This window comes from Peromyscus californicus, unplaced genomic scaffold (genome assembly GCF_007827085.1).
Source record: "Peromyscus californicus insignis strain IS unplaced genomic scaffold, ASM782708v3 Scaffold_14__1_contigs__length_90479793_seg_1, whole genome shotgun sequence".
In the NCBI taxonomy this organism is placed as follows: domain Eukaryota; kingdom Metazoa; phylum Chordata; class Mammalia; order Rodentia; family Cricetidae; genus Peromyscus; species Peromyscus californicus.
The window spans coordinates 6,972,020-6,997,988 of NW_026294435.1; the positions used below are offsets into that span (position 1 = coordinate 6,972,020).

At 37.4% G+C, this 25,969-nt stretch overlaps 1 protein-coding gene across 8 annotated transcripts in view; it reads right to left on the reverse strand.

Moving 5' to 3' along the window:
- Positions 1 to 345: 345 nt before the first annotated feature.
- The window catches only part of Relch (RAB11 binding and LisH domain, coiled-coil and HEAT repeat containing), a 94,210-nt gene continuing 68,586 nt past the window's right edge, over positions 346 to 25,969 (reverse strand). For 6 of the 8 annotated variants that reach the window (XM_052736488.1, XM_052736487.1, XM_052736486.1 and 3 more), the window contains 9 exons: positions 22,956 to 23,062; positions 21,503 to 21,602; positions 16,990 to 17,072; positions 16,135 to 16,198; positions 13,811 to 13,949; positions 9,058 to 9,174; positions 5,286 to 5,374; positions 4,678 to 4,748; positions 346 to 2,008 (listed from right to left, as the gene is read on the reverse strand). In XM_052736488.1, the coding sequence (XP_052592448.1) occupies positions 1,888 to 2,008; positions 4,678 to 4,748; positions 5,286 to 5,374; positions 9,058 to 9,174; positions 13,811 to 13,949; positions 16,135 to 16,198; positions 16,990 to 17,072; positions 21,503 to 21,602; positions 22,956 to 23,062 (891 nt within the window). In that variant the 3' untranslated portion in view covers positions 346 to 1,887. Of the gene's footprint in view, positions 2,009 to 4,677; positions 4,749 to 5,285; positions 5,375 to 9,057; positions 9,175 to 13,810; positions 13,950 to 16,134; positions 16,199 to 16,398; positions 16,482 to 16,989; positions 17,073 to 21,502; positions 21,603 to 22,955; positions 23,063 to 25,969 lie in introns of those variants that run through there. The other 2 variants (XM_052736491.1, XM_052736490.1) reach the window with 2 other exon arrangements.

A 25,969-nucleotide genomic window follows, 5' to 3' on the forward strand; every position in this document is an offset into this window, starting at 1 on the left:
AAGGATAATGTTAGTATACACACAAGGCCACATGGGCACTCAGGCATCTGTAGAATTTTGTCATATGCCGATTCTTGGTACGATTTCCAGATACTTGGGGGCTCTGTATCTACTCATCTGGTAACAAACAGACTGATATTCCACTACAGCTCAGAGCAGAGTATTTCTTTAGAATTACGTCTGAAATGCATTAGTTTTAGACCACCACAATCCTTTTTAGTAAAAGTAAACTAGAATATTTATAGAGATTAGATTTCTAAAATATCAGTGTATTTTCATGAATAAATGATTTATTTTTGTATGTATACAGTGTTTCAAAATGAAAACAAAATATATAACCAAAACAAGTATGCAAAAACATTTTATTTTTAACAGATCAACGTTTTGACATGAAAGGTAGCCACTTTCAACTTCTCAGGAATGCCTAGAATCCAACAGTTCAGAAAGACTATTCAATAATTTCACTATAGGTAAAAGAAATAAATGGCTTTGCCTAAGGCAAACTAATTTATAAGCTTTGACTGTGTGGGAAAGCTAGCTTTCCCAGGAAGTGAATGTAATTCAGGTGTATTAAAGTCAATTTATACAACAAATATGAGAATCATCTATATTCATCAACTGTGTTAAAATGAGAATTCTTTTTATCAAAATAATTCATTTTTCGAAAAGGCCTCACATTAACCCCTTAAACCAGTCACCCTTTCCTATGTGCAGCACCCTTCCTACCTCTCTGTGTCACTGTGTAGACAACCACCAAATTCCAGTGGAACTCTCTATCAACATAAGACTGTACAGAACACACCAATGGGGAACAGCCACTGAATTTAAGGGACCAGGTGGTGACTAACCAATAATAACGTAACCAATGCCACTTTTAGTTTAGAAGGGAAAAAGGAATCTCCAAAGTCCCTACACTTTTTAGTCCTTCTCAGACTAGGTGAAAAGGTAAACTGCAAAATTTAAATAATTATAAAGCATCCTAAAATGTGTTATAGGAAATAGGTGTAAAATTTCAGACTTAAATCATATTTTCTTGTGTATTTCAACTGGGGACAAATGATCATTAGCTCTTCTCAGTACATTTATTTTTGAGCATTTAAATCTAGTACAATTGTGAAATTCACCCTGGCTACTCCTCACCATGCTCAAGTGCTGTTTCTCCTCAGGTAATTCCATTGTATGCTCTAAATGTTGAGAGGCTAAACAGCACTTAAAGGATTTTCAAGAGAGATGTGAAATGTTTTAAGTCTCATCATTATCTACTTATTGTAGGATCTGCATTCAGATTCACCACAGCAGTCTCAAATACTGTGTGAAAGGAATGTATATGATTCCTACAGAACACACAAACTGAAGTCCAAAAGGCACAGAGTAATGCTGGTGGCTCTTTCTAGTCAGTTAAGAAATAATAAAAAGTCTGCATTATTCTTTCATAATTTAAATACTTAAGGAATCTCCACTTTTATTACTTTATAACAATGACTTCAAATTTACATTATTTTAAGTACCATTGTAATAGCTTAGAGTATAATACAGATATTTGCGAATATCCCATTCAAAAATAAAAATTAAAAAAACAAAACCAAAAAACCCCTCTTCACTATACATATATATATATATTATATATAAAAGTTATTCTCAAAAATAAGAACATAGAATAGGGACTTGGTACAGATCATTAAATCAAGTTTCTATTACCACAGTTATAATTCCTAAACCAACAGATACACAGCAACAATCAAAAGCAGTGCAAATATCTTTGGAGGTTAGGATAAAATGTTAACACAAGAACTTAAGCTCAGGAAATAAAAAGGAAAGCGCTTCAAGTACAAGGAGCCAGTCTGCTTGAGGTCCGCCTTAGTGTTCGCTGGGGCTCCCTTCCTGTTCCTACTTCTTCCTCTGAAACACATTGGCCAGCATGGCACCTGAGGTTGTCAACTGGCCCATTTTGTTCAAAAATTTGGTCTTTGTGTCTTCACTCACTAAACTTGCAGCAATTGACATCGAGCTAGAAAAGAAAATTTAAAATGAATGTAAAGCAACTAAAAATTTAAGACACAGCACATGTGTGGAAGTCAGAGGGCAACTGTGGTTTTCTCCCTCCACAACCTGGGCCATCAGACATGGCGGAAGGTGCCTTAACCTGCTGAGCCATTCTGGGGGTGCTCAAGTTTTTCATTTGTTAGTAACATATCATCTTTATGTCACACAAAGGAAACGGAGATTTGTGAAGAGGAATTTTTATGTGTCACCTAGGATTTGGTATTTTACATGACAAGCAGCAACAATTAAGATCACACATGGTTGAGGACAGAATCTAGGCTCTACTTTCTAGCTGTGATGCCTTGAGGAAGCTGCTTCTCTATACAATGAGTCTGCTTCAGAGACCTATTGGGATGACACAAAAGGAAAGTGGGAGGCCCATGAGAGCACTCCACATGTGTTAGCAGTTCAATGGTTGTTCTTTTGCCTGCGTGTTTTGTTCTCCAGGAGTTATCCATCTTCTTTTGAGACAGATTTACTGATCTGGCTAGGCTGGCTGGACATGAAGCCTAAGGGATCCTCCTGTCTCCTTGGAGCTAGAATTGTAAGACTGTACCACCAGGTCCTTAAAACAAAACAGAAAACAAAACAAAACAGAAAACAGGGTTCTGGGGATTAAACTCAGGCCGTCATGCTAGCACAGCACACATTTCACTGACTGAGCTATCCTCCTAGCCTTGGGTAGCTGTTCTTTTAACTCTTATCTAATTCTATTGCTTCATTCAATCGTTGAATCTTTTTGTTTTGTTTTGTTTTTAGAGACAGGGTTTCACTGAGTAGCCTTGGCTGTCCTGGAACTCACTTTGCGGATCAGGCTGTCCTTGAACTTACGGAGATCCATTTGCCTCTGCCTCCCAAGTGCTGGGATTAAAGGCATGTGCCACTACTGTCCAGCCACTTCATTCAATTTTTACAGCAAGTCTAGAACACAGGTATTACCTATTTCCCAAATGAGCAAATTAAATCACAGTGAGGTTTGCACTGTGATAACAATCCTATTCCTTTTTTGAGGTGTGTGTGTGTGTGTGTGTGTGTGTGTGTGTGTTCTGAACAACTAGTTGTATTACTTTCAATTAACTGTCTTCAAATTCATTTCTTCTTTCCTTTTCAGCAGCCTAGTGTGCAGGAAGTAAACACAATCTGAATGACTATGAAAGATTGCTTATTATCACATTACTTAACAGGAAGAGAACCCTGATCAAGCACAATTTTTTTCAGTGCCCCAACAAGCGTCCTGCAATAGACAGGAAATCAGCTTCCTGCCTTGTGGTTTTGATCAAGAAACTCTAGATCTTACAGGCTCTATCTCCTTGTCTATAGAACACAGCTTGCAGTTTCTACTGTAAAATGTCCTGAGGATTAAATAAGGAAACGCGTATGAACAAATCAAGGGCAATGTGTGGCAAGCTGCAAGTGCTCAACTTGCCTCATTTTAGAATTAATTTATTTTTCAGATGGACATGGTAGTGTACACTGGCAATCCCAGGACAGAGTCAGAGCCAAGGCTAAACAGTGGAGTGGGTGGGGAAGCTTTCTTGTCATCATAGGAGGTTAAGAAATGTTCATAATACTTTACAGAGGCAAGAAACTTATTATGTGTACTGACTTCAGGGAGGAGTATGAGCTGTGTGTGTGTGTCAGTGTGCGTGTGCAAACATGTATATGTGCCTATTTGTATGTGTGAGAACTCATGACTGATAAAATTAAATGTTTATTTTTGATAGTCAGCTTTAAAGGATATTGTGCTTGAGCTTAATTTATGATCAGTTGGTCAAAACCTTAATTTTTTATTGAAAATAATAGTATATGAACCCATACGTAAATTATTCCCATTTTGAATGTTCAACATTCTAACTTGAACTGAATCCCGAATTCACTGAATCTTTGAGTTCTATCTTGTTTGGCTGGAACATCCCCCACATTTGAAAGCTCCTGTCACAAATTTATGGGTACTATTTATTTGACTGGTAAAGTTCAGTCCAGTAGCACAACAGAAGTGTCTCTGGGGACTGGAGAGGCGACTCAGCAAGTGAGGCCCCTGTCATCAAGCCTGACACCCCAAGTTTAATCCTCAGGACCCACATGGCAGAAAGAGTACTGACTCCTGCAAGTCTTTCTCAGATCCTCACATGTGCCATCGCATACCTGTGCCCCTCACTACACACACAGACAGACAGACAGACAGACAGACAGACAGACAGACACACACACACACACACACACACACACACACACACACACACACACACACAATCTCTAGGCTGCATAGAATATTGAGGGAATGTACAAAGCACAGGTAGAGATCTGAATCTTAAAGTCCCCATGTATTTCTCACCATTGAAAAAGATGACGTGAATAATTGTCTTTTTTTTTTTAAGACAGGATTTCACTATGTAGCCCTGGCTGTCCCAGACCTCACTATGCATACTAGTCTGGCCTTAAACTCACAGAGATCTGTCTGCCTCTGCCTTACAAGTGCTGGGATTAAAGGTATGTACCACCCATGCCTGGCTTGAATAATTTTGTCTTCCAAATAAGTGATTGCAAAATAACACAAAATAAAACATTATACTCAGACAAATTTAGACAGAGAAATTCAGGTTAATAAACCTTAAAAAAGAATAAATGTCTTACCCTTGAGGCTCCTGGACAGTCTTGTTTTCTACTTTTTGTTCACATTCTTTTATCATGGAACTTAAAATAACCTGATTAGAAAAGTCACTTTAGTGAAATACAGTTAACATTGTCAAATACTATAAACCACAGTTGAAAACATTCTAAAAACCTGAGGAGGATAGAGTGTTAGGGACTCTGGAAAGGACTGGGCCAAGACTCTGACATGTAAGCAGGCTTAAGTGCCGCTAGTGTAGAAGTCAGCTGTTGGAATGAAATAACGCTACAAGACAGTTAGAAATAGGTGGTAGGCAGGGAAAGAACTGAACTGAAGGAAGGTAGTGGTCAAAGACAGTTCCATACAACAGATAAAATATCCCACAGGTATTTCCAGATTACATTCTCCTGTAACAAGTGAAGGAGAGTGTGTTATCCCTACTTCAGTGTCAAAGATGCTAAAGAACCTGCTGAAGTATTACAACTAGTAAATGAACTCACAAAATAAAGCCAAGCTAGACTTAAACAGTGTTAAGATGGCTGTCACAATCAAGCCTTACACAGGGAGAAGAGTGTGTGTAGAGGAGATGCTGAATCCCATGAGCCCGGTACTGCTAGTCACAGGCACTTACCTCATGTTCTGGAGACAGATGTTCCATGTCAGTCCGTAAACATCTAAGGCCGGGTAAAAAGTGATTTACCATTAAATCCTCGGAAATGACTGAGGAAAGGTAGTTAAGGAAAAGAAAAACCAAAAAAACAAAAAACAAAACCAAACCAAACAGGGGCCATCAGAGAAGCGATCATAGAAAGAAGCCTCTTAGTGCGTAGGCCCAGCAAACACTCAGGAGTCAGGCTTCCTTCACAGATGGCACCTTTGTGGGGAAAGTTGATACCAAGACCCACCTAGGTATATTCTTACACATCTATTTATGTTGGTGTTATCTCTAACATGCCATAATTTAATTAAATAATATAAATAAGACAAGGACTATGTGCATTAAATTATGTAATCTAATGCTAAATTAAGTAAGTTCTAAACATGAAAGGTAAGAAAACATTTCCAGCAGGGTAGGGAAAAGGCTCAGTTGATAAGTGCTTGCTGCATAAGCATGAAGATCTGAGCTTGAACCTCAGAACTGGTGCAATGGTGTGCCCGCAATCCTAGCACCAGGGAGGTGGAGACAGGAGGAAACCTGGGAAACATGCTGTCTTCAAAATTAAGGTGGACTGTTCCCCAGGAACACCACCTGAGGTTGACCTTTGGCCTTTACATGCACGTAAGCACTTGCACACACTAAAATATTTTCATGACAGCTAAGTTGAAAGTTATGTAAAAAACTGATAAAGGCAAGTTGCTCATAACATTACTATTTGTTATGTGTAAGACAATTACAAAAGATTGGGGTCATGCAGAAATTTAGAAAAAGGATCTACATTTATTATCAGAAATGCTTGGGATCCTCTTTAGAGACCCACTGTACACTATAGACGTGCTTGACCTGAGGATGACACTCACCTATAACCCTCATGTAAGAAACAGCACAGCCAGTGACAACGAACTTGTATACTATTTAGGGTAAGTAACTTGTCTAAGGCATACACATTTTTCCTGCTTTCTTTTTTAATTAAAATAATTTTATTTTGCATATGGATTTTTGCCTGCACATATGACTGCGTACTACTTGTGTGCCTGGCGTCTGCAGAAGCCAGAAAGGTACATGAGACGTAAGCCACCATCTGGGTGCTGGGACTTGAACACAGATTGTCTGCAGAGCAGCCAGTGCTCTAAACCAAGCCATCTCTCCAGTCATGTGGTTTGTTTTTTTAAACAACTTACTTTCTTTTTTGAGTTTCTCAAGACTGGGTTTCTCTGTGTAGCCCTGTCTGTCCTGAAACTTACTTTGTACATCAGGCTGGCCTTGAGCTCACAGAGATCTGCTTGCCTCTGCTTCCCAAGTGCTGGGATTAAAGGTATACACCACCAATGCCCAGCTAAAGTGACTTTCTACTGGTCCAGAATGAAGCAAACAAAGCCTTTGCTGTATATTCAGTTTACTTTAGGTCATCTTTGAGTTTTAGTTGATTATCTCCACATTCAAAAGAATAGAAAAATCAGATACATTTTTCAAGAAAATAATTCATCTTATAAATTCACATCAATTCTGGAATATTCTTATTATAGCTCTGGTTTAATACTGCACCATGTGCAAGTGAAAAACAAAGTAAATGAGTTCCTTTATAAAAACTGGTTTAATTTAAAAAATTACCATGAACTTCATTAAGAAAAAAAGGAATGTAATATATTATCACCTCCCTGAAAACAGTTACAATGCTCACAAAGCTCCTATAATGCATAACTTATAAATTCAATAGGTATTAAAAATATACATGAGGCCTGCAAGATGGCTCAGTGAGTCAAAGCACCTGTTCACAAACTTGAGGTGACCCGAGTTCCATCGCTGACAATGGCATGAAGGTGGGAGAGAATCAACTCTGGAAAGTTGTCCTCTGACTTCCACGTGTGCATGTGCTGTCATGTACATACACACACACACACACACACACACACACACACACACACACACAATTTAAAAATATACACGATACAGAGGGCTGCAGCCTAATTATTATACAGTCTTGTTTTCTAGATACTGGGAAAGTACCTCCAAGATATAACTGTGGGTGACCTTTGGATTAGTAGAGAGTGATATAATGAAACATGGGCATGGAGGCTCAAGACAGTCACACTTACAGAAATAGGGAAGTTAGTCTTTCTACGCACAATGAAGACTACCTTTTACTCATAAAATCAAACAATCTTTTAAGGACTGGAAATATGCGTATCATTCAGTCCTATCTGATACTAAAACCACCTTTACCTCAGTGGTAAATGGTCAAACACCTCTGTCTAGAAGAAGACATTCAGGGTCTCATAAGACACACTCCTGCATTTTAGATAGATCTATAATAGAGTTTCTTTCTAAACAAAACCTGTCTCTGTCCTACCCTAAGATGGTTCTTCTGCTTCTTGTCCAGGAAAGGGACTTTTTATTTTATTTATTCCAGCAATAGTTTGTGCATACTGAAACAATTGGTAAGTTCTCTGTATAAATTTCTATGTACTTCAGAAACCACTGCTTTTCTTATTTAGAAATTTTGTTTTATAGAGCTAAAGTTGTCCTTGGACTTTTCCCTTTTCCTTGAGGCATATTCCATTATAAACAGTTACTTAATATAGATTACACATGAGTTTTGCTTAACTTCTATCAAACACTTTCAGAGCTGAGTTTCTAATTCTCACACCATCATAGCTCTCTTGCCAGGGTCCTGTCACTTCTTCCTAAGAAGATTCCTCCTTGACAACTCTAAGTTTTCATTTCCAGAGGGGCATACAGCGCCCCAACAGACAGCTTTTCCAACTTAATTTATTCTGAACAAAAGCAACCCTCCATGGTTACATTCTAGTTTAAAACAAAAAAAAAGTCCAGTAACAGTGAGTGTCTGTGGCACTCTAGAACATATTTATATTATTTGAAATGACCTGTTCCCTCTGCTGAGGACCTGGCATACAACACAGAATCATAGTACTCTAAAACTCTTCCTGAAACCTGCTTTCCCCTACGAATCACTAGGAAGCTTAATTACCTTTTTTTGGGGGGGCCATGATGATAATTCTCTAATTATTTGTTTAACATGTACTTCCTTGGTTCTATTGAGAATTCAGCCTTCCACCCTTCCCAATCTCTTAGTTCCCTTTCTTGAACTCTTCTGTTTTTTACTGAAAGCCAGAGGCTAGAGTTCACTTGGCCCATCTTCACTTCCTTCCTAGTTTTATTTTACTAAACATAGTACAGTGAGACTGTTCAACAGGACAGTTAAAGCTCTATGTTCGAGTTCAGTTTTGCTTTTAACTATGGAAAGCAGAAGTTGTCACTAAACTCTTTAAGTCTTAGCTTAATCATTTAAACTGTTATCTAGTGGTTGATATTGGCCTCAAGGATGTTTTTCTCCCAGTTGTTACTAGAGATGACTACCATGTTGGCCCCAAACTTCTCCAGAGAGTGACATTTCTCTAAGAGAAATTCATAGTATTCCACTGGATAAATTAAACATTCTTTGCGAAATCCAATACCAGAACATAAAAGCCTAGATTCATTCTGCCCTGCATTTCTTGCTCATTGTATAGTAAATCTCAGGGTAGGAAATTCATCAGAGCTTTCAAATTATAAAATATAAACAGAGGATTGAAAACTACCTTTAAAAATTATGAGATGGCTAGAGTAAAACAGGTATGGCAAAGGTGAACCAAAACTTTAAAAAAAGTCCACTCGATGTTCATAGCTGAGTTTATTATACGATGGGTTACACACAGGCAGCTACAGTCCAACACGTCAAGGATACAGCAACAGGACAGTGCACTGTAGGCTTCAAAAAGATGGACTGCGATGTCCAGCCTTTTCGAATCCACGATCTGTAAGTTGTTCACCAAGGCTAATTTATGTAAATGTGGTATAACAACTGAAAAAAGAAAAAAGAAATTGTTAATTTTATCCCAGTCACGTGTACACAACTCTTATACTTTACAACATATAATTATTATTTTAAATTTATAAGAATTCATTTTAAAGCTGGATGCTTTCAAACATTTACCCCCATCCTCTGTTTGCTCTTTCTTCTTAGGCAAGAATGTATGCTTTTCCAAGTAAGTGATTTGTGATTTGAGAAATATATAACACTACCAGTACTGTCTAGTTCTGAGGACTATTTACAGATGATCTCACCTCACCTCCCAATCTCCCAAATGGAAAAACAATAAACAAATGAACCAAGACACATAGCTTATATGCACTATGACGCAGTCGTAGACGTAAGTTTCCTCATGAAAAGATTACCACTGCTGTTACACAAAAGGTACATGCATTATCCCTTTTCAATAATAAATTATTTCACTTCCCCACAATATCACAAGTGTCTTCAGTTTCTCAAAATTGTAGCAAACCCACTGTTAAATAGTACTCTGAATCATTTCCGGTCACTGAGGGGTAGAACAGCCTCACAGAATAGGGTGAAACTTTAAAGACAACGTCTGTTTATGAATGCAATGCTTAGGAAACAATAAGCAAGTGAGTAGCAGCAGTCATCCTGGATGCCCAAGATTTTTTTTTTAACTGAGCATAGACTCCCCAGAAAACTAGCTTTTTGCAGGAATGGCTTCAGAGTCAGTGACTGTTTATCTGAATGCTTTCTCTTCTTGCTTGGTTAAAGAACACAGCCCTCTGGCAGCTGTAGTGACCTCTTTCTTATTTACAGTAAGTCTGTGAAGTAAATGTATGTCTTCTGAAAGAACTGTGTCCTAACAAACACAGGTTGCAAGGACAGTTTCCATGCTTATCACTAAGTAATGACAAAACCCCCAACAAAACAACTAACAATGTCCATTTTGAGGGGTCTTTGGCATGTTGGCTCACACCTGCGATCCCAGCACTATATAGGCAGAAGCAGGAAGATTTATAGTACGAGGCTCATCAAGGCTATAGGAAGCCCCTCTTAAAGAGGGAAAAGAAAACAAACAACAAATAACAGCAACAAAACAATTCTAAGCCAAATCAAAAGAATAACAATATTAAGAAGGACTCTATGGGCTGGAGAGAGGTAAGAACATTTGTTGCTCTTGCAGAGGACCCAGGTTCTGTTCACAGCACCCACTTGGTGACTCACAATCATTCACAATTCCACTTCCAGGAGATCTAACATCCTTTGGAGGCACTGTACACTTGTGGTACACATACATACATGCATGCAAAATACTCATACATATAAAATGAAAATTAAAAAAGAGGGCTCTAGAAATAATTTGAAGGCCAACCCACTCAAGAACCCTTTTGTTGTTTTACCTGAGTTTCACTGGTCTGCTGAGACCCCCAAGGTAAATAAAAAGTAAAATAAGAAAGGCGACTCAATTTTTCTAAGACTCTTTTCTCTTTTCTGCCCTCATTCCCAAATCTCTGACTTTTCCTTTTTCTGAGAAATCCAAAATCATACCACATAATACACCTTAAAATTGCCTCATCAGCAGACAAACCTATACAAAGTAACTTCAGTTCTAAAGTTGGGCATGGTGGTGCACACCTATAATCTAGACATTCAGGAGGATGAGGCAGGAGGATCATACAAAGAGGCTACCCAGCACAAGATGCTTTTTCTTTAAAACAACAGCAACAACAAATCCCGAAATGACAATAAAACTCAGATAAAGGCCACAAAATCAGAGCTGTGAAGAGGGCTCGTTATAACCCAGCACCCATGTAAAAGTCAAGTGTGGTCTGTGGCCCCAGGGCTGGGGATGGAGACAGGAAAGGCTCCCTGGCCGGCCAGCCAGTCCAGCAGAGTCTGTGAGCTCCAGGTTCAGTGAGAGATCATGTTTCAAAATAATAATAAAAATAATAAAGAATATATTCTAGAGTAGTCTAGAGGTAGTTAATAAAAATAAGGATTTTCCTAATTCTCAAGAAGACAAAAATTTTCTACAGAAGCCAATATTTCGTTATATGTGTATTATCCTAGGCTACTGTCTCTATACTAATTAATTCACTTAATTAGTAACTCATCAGATGAGTTTAAATGATTAAAGGCAGTAGAATATTAAATATCAAAAGAATATTTAATAACCTGGGTGGGAATAATTCTAAAACTCATCTTCAATGGGAAAGAAAAATGGGAAAGACACAACATCTAAAAAGTCTTTTTATACAAGGTTGATTAGGCAAAGATTTAAAACAGCAAATAAAGATAAATAAATAGAACTTAAAAATTAGATTTTAGGAAGCTTTCAAATAAGATCCTGGGGCAGATATAACAGTCAAAGCAAAGAGATTTTTTTTTTTTTTTTTTGTAAATGTACTTGGATCTGAAGTAAACACAGATTACCTGTGCTGCAATCTCAGCGTTTGGGAGGCTGAGACTAGAGACTGTCATTAGTTCAGGGGCAGGTAGACAATGGGAACAAACCCAAACCAAAGCAGATTTACTTGAGCCTTTAGAAAGCCTCTAATGCACGATGGAACATTCTCAGCAACCACGACAAGTAGCTGGATATAAGAACTAAATAATGTTCTAGATAAAACCACCAGTGTTTAAGACAGACGGTTTAAAGGGTTATAATGATGGTTCTGTGGTCAAGCACACTTGCTGCTTATTGTGCAGGACTGGGGTTCGGTTCCCAGCACTCATACAGTGGCTCACAATCACCTGTAACTCCAGTTCCAGGGGATCTGATGTCCCTTTTTGGCTTCCACAAGTACCAGGCTCCCATGCAGTGCAGAATACACACAGGCCCCCCCCCCACACCCACACATACACCACAGATATATATATGCAGGCCACACACACAGACACCAAAACAAGTTTTAAAACATATGCAAGACCAAAAAGGTCTAATGAAAAATTGGGAAATAATAAGGGCTAATGGAAGAACTAATGTTAGTTAAGGAACAGAGTGATAAATAATCTAATTATTCCAACTTCTCCACTCTTTTTCTAAACGCTCAAAGAGAATTACCTATAAAGATGGATAGTTAAGAATACTGCATTCTTTCTGATATGGGCTTGATTTCACCATAAGTCCTATTTATAGATTTGACATTAACATTTTCAAGATAAAGCCCCTTGAGCAGGAAAATAGTTCAAAGTAGGGAGATCAAAAAACTTTTTTCCCCTAAAAATATTTTCAGAAGACATCAGAGACAATGGTCAACTGGGTCTACACCTCTAACTGTTCTTTTTGGGACTACTGGGAGAAAACAAAATCCTGTTCTCTTCTATTACACAATTCTTACGTACTTAAAAGGTAGGTATCAATTGCATGAATAAAACTATCCACAGGAGGTCTATTTCTTAAAGTTCTTAAAAATTCTAAAAAAAGACACTGAAATACAGATAATGCCTGCTCTGAGAAATAACCGTGGCCTAGAATTCCTGAGGACAAAGCCTCCATGGACCCATGAAACTAACTGGCTCCATTTCATGCTCATGGCAATCCAGACAGTTTCTTCCTCCAAAGCTCCCTTGTGAGTATAAGCAAATAGCTTATATAATAATCTACTAGGGACTGAACTCCACAAGATGGTATAAGTCAAAGACCCATTATTACTTACCATATCCCTTAATCCAGGAGCCAGGAGTTACTTTCTCTCCCTCAAAGAAACTATTGTCTCAATGATATCAACTCATCTTCAGAGCTCTGACTAGGATCACACGTAAATGTGGTGTTGTAAAACTAGGACTGCCCATGCTGGTAAGTAAATCAGCAACCTTTTTCTGTGGCTGGGTAACTGATTATGAGAAGGGACTCTCCTGACACTGCTGCTGCCCTCAACAAGCCTTTTGGACACTGTAGTCCAAAAAACGACTTACTATTTTTTGTTGATCATTCTGATCTTAAAACTGTTTAAAAAAAAATCAGTCTGGCTGTATAATAAACAGTCTGTTAGAGCATACAATTTTTCAGTAGAAACCAAACTGACTTGAGTGGCTAACCTATGACCTTCTAGAAAGCATGTCAAATTGCTAACACTAAGAGGACAGTAAGTATTACAGTGATAATAAATAAGGTTTGGGAGTAAGGATTTAATGCCACCCAAGAAACTGCTATAAATGTTGAGGCCACCGTAAGGAAGAGAATGTAGGAACTAGAGAAAATGAGTAAGCAGATGACTATACAGATCAAAACACTGAAAATTCAAACCAAGTAGTGCTGATAGCACTGAAAGCATGCCAAGTGGGATAACTGTGAACTTCTAGAACATGACTAGAAGCACAAAAACATCCTTAAAATGTTGACTAAAAAAAAAATTTCTTAAAACCAGATGGTGGTGGCACATGCCTTTTATCCCAGCACGTGGGAGGCAGGGTGGATCTATGTGACTTCAAGGCCAAGCTGGTCTACAAAGTAAGTTCCAGGACAGCCAGGGCTACAGAGAAACTCTGTCTCAAAAGTCAAGTAACTATAGGTGGGGAGCTACACTTCCTGTTTTATTTATAACTGGTGTTTAGGAACACGACAGGGGTCAATTCCAGGGGAGCTTTTAGAACGTGAGAAATGGAGACAAGTCCCTAGAGATGGAACAATGCAGGAACAGGTAGAAAGAGGACTTACATTCATCTCGGAACCGGGGTTCTGCATTAGGCCCGACTCTGCCAAATGTTCTGATGACCTCTGTATGCAAAGAATGCTGGTCTTGGTACTGAGGGTCTTCCAGGAAAGAAGCCAACTGCATCTTCACTCTTTCTAGCAACTTAAAATCAGATATAGATTATTAAAAATGGAGTAGTGATGTTAGGGTGAACAGTAAGCATATTAAAAATGGCCTAAGGCAGTGGATTCATGCTGTAAAGCCATGATAGTGAAGTCTTCTTACTCAGAAAAGAGCTCACTTTCTGTTTGTGCAGTTAATTCTTAATTTAGATTAACAATACAAAACACCTCATAAAAATTAAAAAAACAAAAAACAAACAAAAAATACCCCCCCAAAACCAACCCAAACCATGTAAGGAAAATTTGGTAAGATTCTGATTTTGTATCTAAATTATAATTCTCAAATCATAGTGTAAGTACCCAGTTATTCACCTCCTGAAAGCAGTGAGTCATAAATGACTTACACTTTACTCACATTTCCCTAAAAGACATTTTATTTTAGGATTTAAGACCATGTTGAAATTCTGCCAAGACTGCAAGCGTTGCAGAAAGATGTGTTCTTTTTCTGCTGCTTTGTCAGTGAAATATACAGCAAAAAAAGGGGAAAATATTCTTTCTATAACTACAAATTTAATTTTTATTATAAGAATTCTAATAACCTTTATGACAATAAAATTTCATTGAATTTCTTACTTTGGTGGGCAATTATGTCCATTAATCATTTATTTTCTAATCCACAAGATTTTTTTTTCATTTGTATTAAATATATGTCCAATATGACAAAAAGAAAAAAACTCTGACACTCGTCCTGGTACATGTCTTTTAAAGTATTTTTATTTTATGTGTGAGTGTTTTGTATGTATGTATGTATGTATGTATGTATGTATGTATGTATGTATATACATCATGTGTGCACCTGGTGCCTGGAGAGGCCAGAAGAGAGCATCTTATTCCTTGAAACTGGAGTTATGGATGGTTGTGAGTCCCCATGTGGGTGCTGGGAACCAAACCCAGGTCCTTTGCTAGAGCACCAATTGCTCTTAACTTCTGAGATATCTCTTTAGTACCTTGATAAATGTGTTATATTTAATGTTGTAGTTAGACATATAACATAAAACCTTGAAATAAAACCAGTTTCAGAATCAAAATAATCTTTATGGAGGAAAAGTTTGCTAAAAATTGGAAGCAGGCAAGGCAGGGTTTATTGCGGTACAAGCTGCAAGAGCTACATAACCTATTAGAGGATTCTACAGTGTGGCATCAATGGCAGTTGTCAGGATACTGGTACCCCTTCTACTTCATTTGTCAAAGTGAGATAGCTTTATTTTCACAATGTTTTGTGACAAAATACATCTTCAAACTAGCAATCAAAAATGTATGCAGGGCATGGTGGTGCACATCTTTAATTCGAGCACTTGGGAGGCAGAAACAGGCAAATCTCTGTGGGTGCAAGGCCAGCCTAGTCTAGGGAGTATCAGACCAGCCAAGGGTACTCAGTGAGATTGCATAAAAAATTGTATGTAGATTGGCTTATATGCAGCTGGGTTATAGTCAATTTCTTCCTTCCTTCCTTCCTTCCTTCCTTCCTTCCTTCCTTGTTAATTTCTTCCTTCCTTCCTTTTTTTTTTGGTTTTTCGAGACAGGGTTTCTCTGTGTAGCCTTGCGCCTTTCCTGGAACTCACTTGGTAGCCCAGGCTGGCTTCGAACTCACAGAGATCCGCCTGGCTCTGCCTCCCGAGTGCTGGGATTAAAGGCGTGCGCCACCACCGCCAGGCCTTTCTTTCTTTCTTTCTTTCTTTCTTTCTTTCTTTCTTTCTTTCTTTCTTTCTTTCTTTCTTGTTATAGTCAATTTCTTCCTTCCTTTCTTCCTTCCTTCCTTCCTTCCTTCCTTCCTTCCTTCCTTTCTTTTTTGGTTTTTTGAGACAGAGTTTCTCTGTGTAACAGCCCTAGCTGTCCTGGAACTAGCTCTGTAGACCAGGCTGGCCTTGAACTCACAGAGATCTGCCTGCCTCTGCCTCTCGAGTGCTGGGATTAAAGGAGTGCCTGGCCACCACTACCTGGCTAGAGTCAATTTTTAAATTGAGAAGACTAATACATAAATGGAACAGTTTCTTAGACTAAACAATTAGTTTAGGTTATGGTACTTTTAGATATTATCTTCCTTTGATCAATAATTAAGAAATGTCATAAAAGTTACAATGCTCTCTGACCCCCACTTCAGGTATGCTAACAGAACTGTGTCATCACCACCAGCACAGAAGTAATAAACAAATGTCCATTCCTACCTCTCTCTGAATAACTGTTTCCATAATAGTGCCAAACGCTGGGATTGTAGCAATCCTAACAGAGCTGTTAGAAATCAAAAAGGAAGGAGATTGAGACTTCCCTGAGAGACAACAGGATCATCATTAACATATGTATCAAAATAAGCATAAGGTAGAAATCCCGCATTAGTCTCTAGCAATGACAGTTAAACTTTAAAGAGCAGACCAAGAAGAATGCTCAATAAGACAGGCAGGATAACTCAGGGTCACAGTCTGTGAACTCACAATTCAGGATCACCGGACAAGGTAACAAGGGCCGGAGCAACCCGCTTGTCAACTAATGCTTCACTCATGCCTCGAAGAGTCAGCTGTAAACCAGTCAACATGCAATAAAAAATGGTTTGGTAAACTGGAATGAGAACTGGGTTAGCTGTGACTGAGGATGGGCAGGCAGACTCACTGGCCTTTCTTGCTTTAGTCATCCACATGAGACATTAAAATGTTAAGCCTCTGGTTCATGCCACTACACTCACTGGCAACAACCTGTTAGTGAGATTAGCAGAGCATCCTTTCTTGGCTCGGAAGAAATAGTCCATCAGCTTGTTTTGGTTTTGAAAGTGTTTATTGATTATTAATGCTAATACTTTTTACTCTACTATTTGGTCTCCAAATTAGACTTATTTTGAGGTTGACTTAAAAAACAACCCCAACAATGTACTAATAGCAACGTGATAAAGTTTCAAATCAAATAAGCATATAACCCAATATTACTATTTTCAAGTGATTCTTCAGTGACTGTTAACAGCTTGATGGTTATTTCTCAACAGGCACATTTAGAAAGGAATGCTGGACATAGAAGGCAGGGACAACACTTACATTTCAGGGTCACTGGAGAGAGTAATGAGAGCAGGAACAACCCTCTGAGCTACCAGAGTCTCATTCACCCCCTTCACCAACAGCTGGTTGGTCAGCACAGGGGGTATTCACAGGTGGTGCATGGAAAGCAAACAGTGTGCCACGGGAAGAAGAAAGGAACAACCAAGAGAAAGAGAGAAAACACAAAAGCAAAACCAAAATTAGAAGCTAAGCAAATACTGCTACTAGAGTGCTTACCAAGGCAGAGAAGGCTTAGGAGGAAAGAAAGCTCACATTGCCTAGCAGTCCACAAAAAGAGGCTTGTTACCAATTGGATGGCAGTTTGTCCTTTAGGTCAAAGACCACATTCAATTCCTATCTTCAATTAAAATGTAATGGAAAGGAAAAATTTACTTTTTTCTTTTTGCTTTTATTGAGACAGGGTCTCAATCTGTAGTTCTGGCTGGTACTAACTCACTATGTAGATTATACTGGCTTCAAACTCACAGAGATCCACACGCCTCTACCTCCCTTGAGCTGGGATTAAAGGTATGCACCAGTACAGCTCTTAAAAAAAGAAAAAAAAATCTAAAAAAGAGACACATATTGTATTAACAATATAACTAGTTCCAATTCTTACAAATCAACTGGGTATGACTTTATTATGATCACTGAAGTACAAATAGGCCTTTTAAAAAGCAAACTTTAATGGCTTGTAGCCATCACAAAACTGCTTCTGACTGTTCTACAGTGAGCACATGAAAGTTCACATAGTAAAACTCCCAACCTTTTTTCACACAGCCTTATCATCTAAGGAACACATATACTGCAGCATAATATTTTGGAATGTTAGACCTGGAAACCAGCTCTGGGTTCAAATTCCAGCTCTCACCCACTATTAGCCATGTAGCCTTAGATGAATTACAGAATAAACTAGTTTGCTCATCTGAAAATGCTGAATTTCTCACCTAACTCAGAGAATGAGTGTACTATTAATTGGCAAGCAAGAGAAATACTGCACATGACAAAGAATACGCATACAAGAGATGAGTTTAGTTGTGACTACTCAATAATTTTATAAAAAGAAATCATTTAATTAAAGTTTGTTAGTTTACCTCTGAACATTGTCTTTGCTTTCTAATTTTCTAAAGCTTACATATAATATGACCAGAACCAATCTGTTTCTTTAACAGTCATTAAAATACTTTGGTTAGCAACCAATGATAATTTTGTAAAACAAGAGGGTAACAGTATATATTTTGTTTTTGTAAAGAATACCATCCCACCCCCAGCTTCAGAATGTAAGCATACATTATACTAAATCCTTATCAATCTGTTCATTAGTAGTTCTCTGATCAGAGTTCCCATGGACTTTCTATATCAAAATCACCACTGTGCATGCATTGACACTCTTCTTATAAAATATGAGAAGCTTAGCTGACGTTATGTGAAGATACTTATTTCTGCAATAATTTGTTACCATTTATCAACACATTCATTTCAGAATTGATTTTGGCATTCTGAGATAATTTATTAAATGTCTACATAAGTAGGCAGGAGAAAAATGACAAAAGACATCTTATTATTATATTCATGTTACTGTGTTCAGGTAGGAAGAAATAGGAGAAGGAGTTCAAATTCTTTGTATCATCAGATGGCTTAAGTTTGAACCTAACTTGATGTCTGCTATCTTGCGTCTATTCAAAGTGGGTGATTTAGAGGACAAGTTAATCACTCACTGCTCTGGGATCCTTAAGGTAATTAAAAAAAAAAATCTAAAAAAATTAGTCAATAATTTTAAGAGTTATCGATTAACAGACATTTTACATACTGTATCCTTTGATTTTTATGTCTGGTGAGGCAAATACAAACATTATAAAAATTTTAGCAGATAAAGAAACTGAGACTTGTAGAAAAGAAGTGAATGTGTTCAGGGTTTTTGAGTTGAAAGTAGAACCAGACAATGGACTGACTCATTCTTATCTGCCTTAATTGATGTCTGTGTTTTCTTTGAGTTATGGTCCAATGGTACAGTTCAATTACCTCATGATTAACATACTAGTTATGTGAAGTTCTTCCCTATAATCTGTCACTCTAGAAACATGAAAGTCACTAAGCGCCACCTATAAAAGACTTTCATTCATTATTTACTTCAAAAGGTTAAGACACAGTCTGTTGTTTAATACCAGCAACACTATAAACCCATTGAGTTTCTCCTTGTTCTGTTATCTAAAAATGAAGCTACATTTGTGTTAAATTCTAGAAAATATTTCAAATTAAGTTCCTAGTATATCAATTTCTCACTTCAATCATTTTATTCTGCTGTTTTACTTTTGAGATATGCTCTCAGGTAGTCCTGGCTGGCCTTGAACTCACTATGCATTGGAGGATACTTTTGATCCACCTGTCTGACTTCTGCACCACCACCCCCATCTTATGTGGTCCTGGGAAAGAACACAGAATCCTAGGCAAGCTAGGCAAGCACTCTAATAACTGAGTCATACCTTCATCACATCCCCTAATACTACTTTTATAAAAGAAAAAGTTATTTTAAATGCCCTTGTTTTTATTTGCAATTTACTCATTTTGAGGGAAGCAGGCATTATTCTAAATTACAAAACATTAATATAAATCTCATGAATCAAACATAATTTTTGGTAGATTGTTTTCCCCAAATAAGGATCACTGACAGTAGAATTATACCCTAAATAACAGAAAATATAGTCCAATGTTAATCCATCTGTCCACCAGTACTCCTTAAATTTATAATTAACTTGAAAAAAATCTTCTAAATCACTGTCGAACTAGACTCAGAAGTCATAGTCAACTGAAAGGACACTGATGACTGTGTAGGCACAGGTACAGTGTTCAAATAAGCACCTACAGCTAGCACAGAAACCAAGTCACATACAGAAACAAGGCAGACGCACAAACAAAACCAAATGTGAAAAAGGGGCATGCTACGTTTTATCTGAAATGTTTCCATTCACATAGAGTATACACACACACACACACACACACACACACACACACACACACACACACATATATAAATTGTAGAAAATTATGGAAGGCGAGTATTTTAAATATATGAAGTATTCTATTCTTCCAATTGTAATTTATCTTAAATTGTAGAGAAATTCTTAAATTCAGGAAGATTGAATTAATTCTTCTCAAAAATATTTGAAGTTCTACCCCCCAGCCAAGAAGATGTTTGCAGCTGATACCTGGCCGGGAGAGGAAAAATCAGTTTTCTCCAATGGAGTGTCAGTAGGCATATATCAACCATGAGCAGACCTCATGTCCAGGAGTAATTGGTCAACACAAAACAGAATCTTGTGCTGCTTTTTGAGCACTTTTTGCTTTGTTCTGTTTTGTTTTGGTATTTTTCTCGTCTTATTGATTTTCTTTCCTTTTTTTTTTAAAGCTTGTTTTAAATTTTCATTTTTGCTGGCTTTTAAAAAAAATTCTTTTTGAGAGAGACAGAAATAACATGAAGTTGGTCAGGAAGGAGGTAAGGAGGATCTGGAAGGAGCTGGGAAAGAGGAAAGAATATTACTCAAGTATATTGTGTGAAAAATAACTTTTAAAAATTAAAATAAAAAAAAGGAATCCCAGGCATGAAGGGACAAATATATGTTCTGTACGCAGTTTTATTATTTTGTGAAGTAATAGCACAAATTAGAAAAACAGTGACATGACAACTGACATTTATTACAGCTCATACGTTCAACACCATGTTCAGGGCTTTACAGAACTAACTCACTGAATATTAACAAATTCATTCAAATAGGACTCTCTCTTTTTTTTTTAAATCATTATCTTCATTTTGTAGATGAGGAAACTAATGTACAGAAGTTCAAATCTGTCCAAGTAATTAACAAAGTTGGTGGAAGAGATGGAAACTTGAACCCAGGCAGCTTGACTCTATGGTAAGACTCAACAGCTTCAACACTAAACCAACTGAGGCCTTCAAGTTCTAAAAATAAGTACATATGACTACATGCTTGCTACCTGATGGGTAAACTTTCAGGTACTTTCAGTTATTATTTGGGAAGATAGCAAGTTAATAAAATCTAGGTACATTATAGAACTATTTTCTGCCTTGTAAACCTATAGGCAGTTAATGACTAGGGGTCCTATTACAGATATGATATGTGAAGGAATATTATAATTGCAAATAACTGTATTTTGATACTATTAAAGAGTACTACAACTTAAGCAACACCCTACGCCGTTTTAGCTTGAGTAGTCATTTACCTCGGTAAATAGTAAAGGACAACCAGAAAGGTTAAATAGGATGGAATTTAAATAAGGTCTAAAAGAGAAATGAAACTGAAAATAACATTTAAAGAACCAATACGGCTAGAAAACATTCCTCAATTTGCCAAAGCTAAAGTTCTGCCCCATCACACAGTACACAACTAGACAGCATTCAATGTCATAAATGAATAAATATATATGTGCACACATATACATGACATTTAAAACTGGCAATCACCGGTAGAACCAAGAGAAGTGAATGGTAACATACCTCAAACATCCTAGCAGCAGTACACCTGACAAGTGCGGAAGTATGGACAACACCATACCACAAAACAGTCAGCAACAGCTCATGATAGGCAGGATTTGCACTGCAGGAAAAATGACAATGTTAAGATGAAAGCCACATGCTTAACTGTTGCATTGAAAATCACTATCTATGTTTGTAGACATTTATTACATATACACATATTAATGATAAAACACTGGTAGGACATATAAATGAAACGTAAGTTTACTATATCACAGCTAAGATCCCACAGAAGTCACTTTATATAAGTGTAAACCATATTCAGAATTACACTCCTCCAAGCATCTGTAATTGTGACAGAAATTCTCAACTATTTAATAGCACGGAAACTAAAATCACAAATAAAAAGAGGAATAGTGGCACATCCCTATACACAGAACACAGGATGTGAAAGTCAAAGGATTGCCAACTGCAGGCCAGTCTGCACAATGTTGCTCAGGTCTATAGAAACTGGGTAAGCAGTAAGCCTGTTTTGTCATGTGGTTGTAGAGTGAAGCTAATCTTAATGGAAGATGTGATTAATAAATGTGTCTCCTAGTGAGTGGCTCAGGCCTGTATCTCAGCTGCTCAGGAGGGTAGGTAGGAGAATTACCAGTTCAAGGGCAGCCTGAGCTATAGAATGAGCTCAAGGCCTGCTGTGGTAACAAAGTGAGACTCTGTTTTAACAAACGAAAAAAAAAATTAAAATTTAAAGAGGCTGGGGTTATAGCTCAGTGGGAGAGCATTTGTCTGGCACATATAAGAATCCAGATTTAATTTCTAGTGCTACAAAGGGAGTGACTGAGATATATGTACTTCAGTAACCATAACTTTTGATTAAAGCAGGATAAGCATGTCACAGAGAACTGAATAAGGAGTCCATGATACTAGCTTTCAATCGAGGTTCCTTTTCACTTCTGGGAAACCATTTCTTAAAATCTGCATTGATTATATTTTTCTACTAGCTTCAAAGAAAGCATTAGTGCGTACCCTTTCTCATTAAAAGAATCACATTAACTACAAAATAGTTAAGAATACTCAAACAAGCAAAACCAAAACCAACTCAAAATGTAAAATCTTAACTCTTAAAACAATGGTTGTATTTAAATTTAAAGGTTTAAAATATCATTCATTTAATAAATCCATCTGGAAAACTACACACACCTTACAAAAACCCGTGTACCTCACGGTACTTTCTTCTCTAGCTGTTGAAGCATGTGCTAGCTCTTTCCTCCCCTTCTGGAAACCCTGCCCTGCTTCAGTCTGGATGGGTGCTCCTTTCATCTGCTTTTAACTCCTAGAGTGGGACTTCCCACGGCCATCATTCCGGAGCTTCCCATCATTGTTTGGTCTTAGTTTCCAGAATCATACGTTTTTTTTTTCTTTGCTATGTCTTTACAACAACAAAAAACCTGTAAGCTATTTTGTTTTTTACCCAAGTTCCACAAAGGAAGCCTTCAGGCTGTCGAGAGGCGCATGAGACAGAGAAAGCAGCGTCATTACGTCTTCTAAGAAGCCAACTAGCAGCTTTCGGTCCTCTTCCTACAGAGGAAAAATATTGATAATCAATTCCCAAACAGTTAAGTAGAACTAAATGCCATTATTACCTATCTTTACTTACAAAGTATTACCACAAGAGGGGAACAGATCCCACCTCAAAAACTATTTTAGTTGAAGATATTATTTATTAAACATATCCATGATCACAATACTATGAGGTCAAAGACTATATCATTATTTGATTTAGATCTTGCTGTCTAATATAGTAGCCACTAGTCACAAGATCATTTATTTTCAAATTTAAATGAAAAAATTATTAGCATAGAAAATCCAGTTTTTTAGTCACACTAACTATAAATTAAAGATTTAACTGCTTTAAACGCTGGGGATAATTAGTATCCTCAGTATTAGATGACTCTGATATATAAATTATTCACACTACTACAAAAAGTTTCATTAGTTGGTCCTGATTTAAGGTATAATATTTTACAAAAATGACATTATCAGTCTTAGTTTCCATGAATGGTGGCTATACACAGTGAAAAACAGACCACCCAAACAGTTACCTTTCTAATAACAAAGGTTGAGTTCTAAGAATTATATTTGTAATATTCAGTGGTAAAACCTCTAGCTGCTGAAACAGAGCAGTGTTCTGAAAACAGTTCAAGTTTGTGTTTAAGAATAAATTACTAATGTTTTTAAGCCTTATTCAAGGAATCATTACTAATTTCATAATTTTTATTAAGAAATAGACAAACCTGTTAGATTAGTGCTAAAAATTTTGCATGTTTAACTAATCTGAGTGCATAAGGGAAAGAAATCTGATATTTTCCGAGGAAATAAACATATAAGTTAAGATCAAATTGTCAAAAAGGATAAAAGTCAAGGACAAATAGCTTCTGGACACACTCAAAGGTCCAGAAGGCAGACTGGATTATGTCAGACCAAGGTCAGAAGGGAACTTTATCCCCCACCACCTTTTTTTTTTTTTTTTTTAAAGTTATCCACTGTGCTGGTTAGTTTTTTGTTTGTTTTTGTCTCCTTGACACAAGCTAGAGTCATCTGGGAAGAGGGAACCTCAATTGATAAAACTATCTCTACCACATTTCTTAATTAATGATTCACGAGAAGGGTCCAGTCTAGGGTGGGCAGGGCCATCCCTAGGCAGGTGGTCCTGGGTTGCATAAGGCTGAGCAGGCCATGGAGTCCAGTCTAGGGTGGGCAGGGCCATCCCTAGGCAGGTGGTCCTGGGTTGCATAAGGCTGAGCAGGCCATGGAGAGCAGGCCTGTAAGCAGGCCTCTGCTTCAGTTCCTGTCTTGGTTTCCCTCAAAGATGGACTGTGACTGGAGCATGTAAACCAGACAAACCCTTCCCTCCCCACGCTGCTTTTGGTCATGGCCTTTATCACAACAAAAGAAAGTAACTAAGAGAAACTAACCAGGATACCTACTATAATTAAACAGTAAATATAACTGGAAAACAAACTGCAAGTCTAAAAGAATTCAGTGAAATAAGAGCTAAAAATAGATTTCTAAATGAGCAGGGATTCTTTTGAACTTTTAAAGTTAACTCTAATTATTTCCCATTTTGAATATCAAATCAAATAAAACTGCTTTATATATGTAGGTCACAAATTGTGTGTGTGTGTGTGTGTGAGATGCTGGGGATCAAACAGAGGGGCAAGTGCTGAGGGGAAAGTACATGGTGGGCAAGTGCTTTAGCCTAGGCCTTGAGATAGTCTTTGTTTCCTAATAAAACTATAGGCTGTGGCTTATCCTAACACAAATAGTACTTAGCAAGGAGAACCATTAACTGTCTGTGCTTTCTGAAATGAGCAATCTGGGCAATCTCTGATTACTGCCTCAATTTAATAAATGTTCTGTGATGGGAAAACTCTTATCATTTTAGAAATAAAGATATGTTTGGATTTCAGAGTCATTCCAGAGATAAGTTTTTATTCATAACATCATAAGTCTGTTTTGAGGTCCTATTATATGCCATATCTTGTATCTGGTAATTTATCATGCTTTAAAATGATAGTTAAGCAAACCACTATCAAAACTGTGAAGTTAAAAAGAGAGAAAAGATTGATATCAGATTTGATACCATGCTGATGCAACTTCCAAATCCAATGGAGAAGAGAACAGTATCACACTACTTTATAGTTTATAGTAATATTTGGACTTAACATAATTCATCTCTAACTTTAAGACTACTAGAGACTGTCAATGCTATATGTCTGAAAATATCCCACATTGAAACTAAATGTCTGTGTTATGACATCACAGAAATTCACTTAGAAAAGCTTTAAGGAATATTGTGCTACTTTTAACAGAAACAGAACTCAGACAGCTAGTATTCAGGGTACAGCAGTGAGTTTTAATGCTGTGATACCATTTGAATGTGCTTAGAAGAAAGATGCAATAAATATCAAGTGAAGCTCTTAGAATTCAAGGGTCAAAGAAACTAGGAATCCATGGATGAAAACTCAGAAAATCATCCGTAAAAGCATGCTTCTTCCTTCATATGCTCCACTTTCTAATGTGCCTTAATGTGGATCATGCTATTTATTTAAAGTACAGTGAGAAGAATGTGGCTGTTTGTTCCTAAGGACCACACACCTCCTGACATCTACCCTAGTTTAATTCACTTTTCCTGAGTCTGTGCTAGACTTATGCCTTATTTACACTACAGCAGAAATAATACTGTACTGATTCTAGGACTAACTCTTACTCTAGTACACTCTGCTTTCATATTCATTGACGTTTTGAATCATCAGGTCAGATGATGGGAGATGGACAGAGGTCCTGTCACACGGGTGGTAGAGCTCAGTCACTCTTGTCAAAGCTCCACCAACATAATAGCTTATGCAACATGAGTGACCATAGCAAGACCAGCCAGATGAGCTGTGTCCCGATTACAGAATCATAAGCAAATAAAATGGTTTA